This window comes from Papilio polytes, unplaced genomic scaffold, assembly GCF_000836215.1.
Source record: "Papilio polytes unplaced genomic scaffold, Ppol_1.0 DF824047.1, whole genome shotgun sequence".
NCBI lineage: Eukaryota > Metazoa > Arthropoda > Insecta > Lepidoptera > Papilionidae > Papilio > Papilio polytes.
In genome coordinates this window covers 3,612,105-3,620,966 of record NW_013525157.1, presented here as the reverse complement: position 1 = coordinate 3,620,966, position 8,862 = coordinate 3,612,105, and the positions used below count along the sequence as shown (strand labels likewise).

Genomic DNA, 8,862 nt, shown 5'->3' with positions numbered 1-8,862 from the left:
GCTACATGCTTATAACGTTTTTCTTTAAATTTTAGCCCACGAGTGCCCGAGGCAAAGAAACTGCGACATCGATAGGGAGGATGTCTGAACGACGCGAGCATGAAAAAGCCATCGTACATCATTGTCTGCTATCTTTTTATCGTTTGCTGTTCCACTTGTGTTAAATGTAATTAGATCTTCGGAAAAATGAAATATTTCCAATAGTTTGAGTATAAGTTTGCTTTTGTTACATTTTCAATTTAAAAATATCTCTACAAAACTCTTCTTGTTTCTTTCTGTTTTCACAGTTATCCTTTATTATTTTTAAATCCATTCAAATTTATAGCCCGCCCATCATCACCAGCTCAGTATACGTCCCAACCGAGGGGCTCGGCGCCTACCCTAATAAGGGGTGACAAGGCTATAGGTAGTCAACCACGCTGCCCAAGTGCGGGTTGGTTGACTTAACACATATCTTTGAATTTCTTCGCCGATATGTACAGGTTGCATCACGATGTTTTCCTTCACCGTAAGAACGTCGGGTAAATTATGTACATATGAAAAATTCGAAAAATCGAAAAATTGGTACATGGCGGGATTTGAACCCAAGACCTGTAGATTTTAAAGGATTAATTTGAATAATATTGTACTTATGAGAACTATTTTTCATTAAAATCCTCTCATTTCTCGGTATACGTTACGATGTAGAGATTAATTTAATTAATCCTCTTAATTGTTTTTTAGGCTTATCGTATTCATAAAGCCGATAAGTCGAGCGATCTCTTTAACAATGTAACGTAACTCCGACGTTAGGGTAATTTATAGAATTAAAATATTAAAATTCAGTCCTTTCCATATGAGTACGCGTTCCAACATCGTTCTGATAAATAAATACATATAACCTACATTACTCACTGATAAAACTTTTGAAAGAGCTTAAAAACTGTGCCTGGTAATAAACCGGAACAAACAATAACTATTATATACTCAGTTATAATAAAAAAAAAAGAAATTAAGTTATATCATTGTATGCGTAAGCTTAGTCTATACTAATATATAGAGGAAAGATTTGTATTTTTGTATGTATTGAATTAATTTTTAATTTTACGCAGACGAAGGCGCGTCAACAGCCAGTAAATCATAAAGCTTGAAGAATATTTACGGTTTTACTGCAAAATTCCTTAGGTCATATAACGTCCGTTTTCGTTTATGTAATAAATTAGGATGCAAATTAAATTGTTGAATTTCGGAGCGAAAATTAAAATTCCACAAATTAAATTCAATAAAATAACACACACCATACGGTATTTCAATTATTACTACGCTCTATAATAAACGCAAAAGCTTTTAAGAGTACGTTACAGCTTTTAGTGAAATACAATTTGTTATAATGACGTTATAGAAAGATCAACATTGTAAAAACAATTTCTCTGATAATTAAAGCTTTTAACAATCTATTACTTTACTTTTGTTGTTACGATATTACAAATAACAATGCAATTTATAAGAAACACTTCAATTCTGCCCTCTTCTCTGCCCACAGATTAGAATTTACAATACAATACCTTACATCGAGATCCGTTCAACTGTTTAGGCCCTTTCTTCTAACAGATATCCATCCATCTAAACTTTTGCATTTATAATATAAATATAAGTAATAAGGTTAGATTACATTTTCTGCTTTTCACTTATTGCTAAGTCTCGTCTGAGTTTTCACTTTTAATCAGTAAATCGTTCTTAAATAGTAAAAGAAAACAAACCATCTTAAACACAAAATGTTTATAAGTAAAGCTATTAAAACTTACTTCCAATTTCCATGTTTTACCGAAGTCGATTTTAGTAATCTCCAAGAATTTGAACATGACACGTTTCATTTAAAATTGAATGGTGATAAAACTGGAAAGTCAATAGAAGTGATAGAGTTACGTGGAGGTTAAAAACTTGTCGCACTGACCCTACGGGAGTAGGATAACGATGATGATGATGATGATGATGATGATGATGATGGTGATGCTGTGTTGTACTTGCAAATTTATATTTTGGATATTTTAAAATCGGAAACTGATCGGAGGTTTACAGAGTTTTATTTTGCTACAATATCATAACGTATGTGAAATGTTAACTGGCCATTTTTGTCCACAAAGAGCAGTATATTTTGACATATTATGCCAAAGTAATATTGATTTATTTATTAAAAACGTAACATTGTCATGGACAAATTAAAACTGCAACTGAAATCAAAATAACAAATGTGAAATCTAATCATATGAGTATAGTTTTGTGTTTAAATTTACAGTATGAACGATTTTTCAACGTTAGAAAAAACTATAGTGCGCGAATTGTCATGTCGACTATGTCTGTGCAACGATATCATAAAGTTAAAACCCTTAAGCGCTGAAACGAAGCGCAAGATTAAGAATCTTTTCAATATAGTGGTACGTTAGTAAAACTCAACAACTTCCTTTGCTTAACTTTTATAAAGTAACTACTTTGAGAATGCGGCACTGTACCGTCTGATGAAAGGAAAACTCGAAAACTATTTTTATATGGTTTCCACAATAAACACATAATCACTGCATTGTCGTTTCTAATAAATTTATAACTATACAAAACTTTACAGATTCGTACTGACGATAATCTTCCTAAAGCAATATGCCACGATTGTCTGCAACAAGTGGCTTCGTTGCACTTATATTCGGTGAAAGTAGAAAAAACACAAAAGTTCTTAGAGTTTCACAAAATCAAACGCGAAGAGCAAGAACACTTACATCCAGCACCCGAAAAGAAGATGCATCCAATAATCAAAGCATTATCATCACAAAATATTCAAAATGACAATAAAGAGGTTTTAGTAGAACCTAAATCTAAATCAACACCATCAGAAAGACAACGAAGCGAAAGTCCAACAAAACATAAAAAGAAATCACCCGTAGAGATGAAATTCATGGAAGCGATGCCGTTGGAAGAATTTGCAAAAGCGGAGCGAGTGGATACGTCGCTACTTGTACATTCCCCAAAGCCTGTTAAAAGTATCAGATCACGGCAATCGCCAACTAGAGTAGTCCCGAAAAAAGTCAGCGAAGAAATAAATAGCATTAACACATGTGATACATTAGATCCAATAGTTTTAATAGATGGCAGACCAGCGAAGCAAGGTGCAGAATTAGACAAACAAATCACACTATTTTACAAAATGGAATGTTGCATTTGCCATGGGAAGGGCTTCGATTACAGATCTCTGATGAAACATTACAAAGAGAGGCACGGTGTCCCCGGATACGTTACGTGTTGCGATAAAAAGTTCCATTATTTCTATCCTAAGAAAATAATTGAACATATGGCATATCATCTTCAACCAAACATATTTATGTAAGCTTATTTCATATTTTTATACGAATTTTAAAGATTTATATGTCATATAAATCTATAGTATCGTTTAATTGTGACGTTTAGTTTAATTTTATGATTAAAAATAGGTTAATTATAAAATTAAACGTATTATTTATTACTTTTCATCTAAATGACTAAATTGGTATGTGGCTTTACGACTAAATTGTTTATATTTATGTTATATCTACTTTGAGTTGGTTAAAAAGCCCGTATAAATAATTTGGGGTTTATAACTTTTGGGTAAGATCATTTCGGGTATGTAAAAACAAAAATTTTTGCTTTTGCCTGTGAAACCGCAAATCAAATCTAATATTAAGAATTTACAAAATCTAATAAAATAAAGATTTACCTTTTAACTCAAATTCTGCTACTATTTAGTAATAGAAATTAAACATTTTTAATACTAACAAAAAACACGAGTTGTAAGACCGAGTGTTCATAAATTTCTATTAATTATTATGTACTCGATGATTGTCCATCTGATATGTGCCACTAATCTTTAAGTCCTGCCCTTAACTTAGCGAAACTGACTACTTAATCTGTTCCTCATAGTTTTTTAAATACGTTACAAGTTCCCGTAAAAATAATCGTATATTAGACGCACGACACAAAATTTGTAACGTTCTCAAAAATGTTTTGTTAATAATGATTTAAAAGTGTGTTAGCTTTAAACCCAAAGGAGCCAGAATCATTAGAAAAAAGTAGAAGTACGTAATAAATTAGCACTTTTAATTCATGTTAAATCAATATTATCTATGTATGTCTATAGTTAAAACTCGTGTTTAGTTGTCTGAAGACTAGGGATGTCAACTTATAATTTTAGGAATTCTAAGATATTCATTGGCCATTTTCAGGTGCAAAAGTTGTCATCGAAACTTCCAGACATCTAACGAGCTGATCGAACACGAGACTAATGGTGGGCGGACGGAAGGAAGGCTGAACTGCCCGCATTGTGAAGAGCGGTTCCCCACGTACCGTGAGCTGGGCCAGCACATTATCACTCATCGTACAGATAAGTCACAGTGTGACTATTGTGCTAAAGTGTATGTATTACGTCTTACTATGTTTTCCCACAGTATAGGGTTGCCAGATTTTTGAATTTGCATGATCTTTATTGCTTTCAAGAGTCGATGTCTTCGGATCACAGTGGTAATAAACAAACTATGTTAATTAAAGTTGACAGCCCTAAGTATAGGGGAGCGCTCAACGCACTATATACGTAAAGCAATGTCTAAATACTTATAAAAATTGTGGTTTTTTTGTAGTCTAAAACATCATCATAGAAAGAAGACCATAAATCATATGGAAGACTTGATACTCTGTTCACATTGTCTTCGAAGCTTGAGAAGCATTGAAAAACAAGAAAAAGAATCGGTAGGTATTTAAACACTAGATGTTGCTCGCAACTTCGCGCCCGTGATATGAAAAAATAGCCTATATTACTCATAGATAAATTACCTTTGTAATGGTAAAAGAATTTTTAAAATCGGCTCAGTAGTTTTTGAGCTATTACAATCCATACAAAAATACAAATAATATAAGCATAGAAAAGGTGACTTATATTGCTTTTACAATGATTTATATGCAATACAAATAAATATTTGTCAAGATCGAGAATATGCTAAAAGCTGTAATTTTGCAATCTTTATCTATTGTTTATTTTGATATAATTTTGTTTAATACACAATAACCTTTTCAGAAAGATAAGGTAAAGGTGAAAAGCAGCGATACAACAAAGGCGGAAAAATATCGTAAATTTTACAAAGCTTTGGAAATTTCGTGCGACGACGACTACTCAACAGAATAACGACAAGGGGAAATACACAATTGTAATATCTTGTCTGTGTACCATGACAATGTTAAAATAAATTATTAAATTATACATTTGTACACTATTTAAATTAAACACTACCCTTAAAAAATCTATCCATAACTTAGGTGGCTTTAACCCCTGATTCGATAGTGTCTAATGCAGTGTTTGTCAACCACTGTGCCGCCAAATTTTGCATATTTTTATGTCATAAGCCATTTATCATATGTAGTGTGTTGAAGTAAATATTTTTTATCTATTTATTTGTGTGCCGCCAAAATTTTGAAATCGTTAAATATGTCCCGCAACAAAAAAGAGTTTGAGAATCACTGGTCTTTTGTGACGAACTGAAAAATCTGAACTAGTTTAGAGAAAAATACGTAAGATTATAATTATAGTGTGTTTCTAACATAATTTTTTTATTACCAAAAACTCCGCCAAATTAAGGGTTTTCATAGAACTAATTTTATTTGCAGTACTTTAAAATGAAGCAGGGATAGTAATGAAAAAAACTGTTTTAATTTTATTCTTATAATTATTTGGAAAGAAAATTCAAATCCCATCCAATTACAACACATAAAATGATACAAAAAAAATTAGGGCCTGTCCCACCACTGGCTGATAGCACTTCAGATAGCATAAAAGTGATTCACTGTCAGATAAGGTAACAAAATCCGATATTTCCATCACATATTTTATATGTTTTTACAATTTGGTGGGACAAGCCCTAAATCTTGTATGAATACTTAGTTACGCTGTACACTCTTATTCGATCCTGCGTTTCTTAACAAGCGATCCAAGTAAGTCTGAGATAGCAGGCAGGTTGTTAGTCTGGTCGTTGGCACCAGTGTTGAGGTTAGAAAGGGGGATGTTGAGCTGGTTGCTGGGGGGCTTCTGCTGGCCCTTCATATTCCTGTGCTGTGGGAAGCTCGGCATCAACTTCGGATCACACGCTGGAAGAATAATCACATTTTATTTTAGCCAAGAATATATTTGGAGTTAATTTTGCACTTGAATACTTTTTATTTTAAAAATTCTTTATTAACCACTAACATTTATTCGGTGGTCTTTTTATGAATGTTCAATGATCTGTGATTTTTTTAAGGGGAAATGATATACAAAAGTTCGCTAAGTATACTGCATTTAGTACCGTCATCTACAAACATATCTCAATTTACAAAGTATAAATAAGAAAGAATTTTGCTACATTTTCACAAATTTAATTTTTAACCATTTTAAACCATTTTGGTACACTTGTCCGTGAGATACCACCGTCTAAAAAAAAAAAAAGTGTTAGTACTTACGCAACGGCTGTTCCTTAAAGTAAGAACTCTGCAGACACTCCTCAGCTGTGGCCCTCTTGTTGGGGTCGTACATGAAGAGGAAGTTGAGTAGGCGCAGGCCCGCGGCCGACAGCCAGGGGAACCGCTGCTTTAGGTTGTTGTATGGCTGCTGCTTTAGAGTGAAGTTCTGTAGCGCTGGTAGTGTACTGAACTCTGGCCAGATAGCATCCGATGGAGTTCCTATAAAAAATACATTTAGAAGATAATATTAAATGTTATCTATACTTATTATTATTACATAGAGGAAATTGGTATTTTTGTATGTATTGAAATAATTAAAAAACTACTGGGTCGATTAAAAAATTCTTGCATCATTTAAAAGCTATGTTATTACTGAGTAATATAGTACAAGGCAAGATCTACGGAAAGCGAAGAAGAACGTCCTGGCTCAAAAACCTACGCCAGTGGTATGGAAAGAGCACGCGTTCACTTTTCAGAGCCGCGTTGTCAAGAACGAAAGTCGCCCTAATGATCGACGAACTTCGGAAGATGGCACTATAAGAAGGAGAAGAATATAGGATTTTTTTTAGTAATTATATAAATATGGACATATGTAATGTATTTAAAAGATGAGAGAAATTACGCTTTATGTTGTTACACCACTTTTATTCTAGTGCACTACAAGTCTTTGAATTTAAAGGACAGTGTTAAATAGTGAGAAACCATTACTAAAAGCAAGGAATTATAACCTAAGAAAATTTCAAATTTAATAATATGTCAATTGAAAATTTATTAACCAAGAAACATACCCAGTAAGTCCACTATTAACTCTAACTGTTCTATCTCCGTCCTTCCTGGTAGAAGTGGTTTGTTTGCCAAGAGTTCTCCGAGGATGCATCCCGCAGCCCACATGTCGAGAGCTGGTGTCTGCTTAGGTGACTGCAGTAGGAGTTCAGGTGCTCTGTACCACAATGTCACAACCCTAGGCGTAGCACTACGCGCTGGAGCACCCAACCAACGTGCCAAACCAAAATCGGCTAAAAACATATTTTTGGTTTTATTGACCCTTAGATAGAATTCCTAATTAAATTTAACACTTACATACATATTTTTAAACTTGAAATTATAAATTTATAAAATAGAGATAAATCAAAAAGAAAAATATTATAAAACAACAGTAAAAATAAGATTACCTATTTTAACACACCCCTTGTCTGTCAGTAGTAAATTTGACACTTTCAAATCTCTGTGCACAATGAAATTGGAGTGCAAATACTTCAGTCCTTTGAGCACTTGCAGCATCAGGCATTTGACTTGAGATTCAGTGAATGGAGATGTCATATTGTCTAATAAAGATGCCAAATCCTGCTCACAATATTCCATTGAGAGAAATATGCTGCCGAAATAAGAAATTATACATGCACCAATCAATTAAAATAAGGCATTACACTGTTTACCTCTTTAAACAAAAAAATAGTGCCATAGCTCTGGTATCTAAAACATAATACAAACCTTTCCAAAGAGCGGCCTACTAGAACCTCCTTTAATTGCACAATGTTCTCATGCCTGCAAGCCATTAATACCTGTATTTCTCTCAAGCCGCTCAAAGGCAATCCATCTTTTTCTACATCCATCCTCACCTTCTTTAAGGCCACAATATTGCCATTCAGTTTATCTTTAGCCCTATCTGTAATGCCAATTAAGAATATTTTATAAAATATTATATGTATAGTTATGATTCTCATATAATAATTGATTAATGAATGATAATTATAAAATACTGTATATAAAAAATGTGCTACTCTATGGAAAATAAATTTCAATTTTAATACTGATGTAATAAATTAAATAGCATTTACTATACTTACAGACAATACCATAAGTGCCTTCTCCTATCCGGTTTAACTTTTCAAACTCTCCAACAAATCTGCATCTTCCCAACTAAATTTTAAAATGTTTATATTCCACATCTCACATAACAAGACTAATAACATCAATAATGTAAATTTAACTCTTACAACTTAGGTTAGATTACAAATACATACTATATCTTTTTCCGGAATTTCCATGGTTTTGCCAGTTCTAAACGATATAAGAACACCTTTGCGGGCTGCTGGGCCAGTCGGATCCACAACATCTTGAGTAGATGGTTTTTCAGAATCTAAAAGTTAATTTTAAAACAAACAACATACAAACAATTTTCACATTCAATACTTTAAATTTATACTTACTTTGTGACATATTTAAACTTAAATTGTTTTACAAAGAAACGACTATTTTCTTTGTAGAACTGTAAAGTAACTTGTAAGCAATATCGTTTTCAATTTTTATGAATCAATGAAAAACAATAACCCGGCTGATAACTCAACCCGGTTACCATAGACGTAGTTAAAAAACTTT

The 8,862-nt window shown here is 32.9% G+C and overlaps 2 protein-coding genes across 2 annotated transcripts; one reads left to right on the top strand and one right to left on the bottom strand.

Moving 5' to 3' along the window:
- Positions 1-2,161: 2,161 nt before the first annotated feature.
- Positions 2,162-5,251, top strand: LOC106100517 (PR domain zinc finger protein 10-like). Its single transcript, XM_013279385.1, has 5 exons — positions 2,162-2,414; positions 2,600-3,348; positions 4,224-4,412; positions 4,635-4,743; positions 5,069-5,251. Exons 1-5 carry the CDS (start codon positions 2,277-2,279, stop codon positions 5,174-5,176), a joined length of 1,293 nt encoding a protein of 430 aa, XP_013134839.1. The 5' UTR covers positions 2,162-2,276; the 3' UTR covers positions 5,177-5,251.
- Positions 5,252-5,679: 428 nt separating this feature from the next.
- On the bottom strand, positions 5,680-8,851 carry LOC106100451 (cyclin-dependent kinase 10). The gene is made up of 8 exons (XM_013279309.1): positions 8,694-8,851; positions 8,508-8,623; positions 8,331-8,403; positions 7,975-8,149; positions 7,656-7,858; positions 7,272-7,499; positions 6,484-6,702; positions 5,680-6,132 (listed from the first exon to the last, which is right to left on the bottom strand). Exons 1-8 carry the CDS (start codon positions 8,701-8,703, stop codon positions 5,945-5,947), a joined length of 1,212 nt encoding a protein of 403 aa, XP_013134763.1. The 5' UTR covers positions 8,704-8,851; the 3' UTR covers positions 5,680-5,944.
- Between the last annotated feature and the right edge of the window lie 11 nt (positions 8,852-8,862).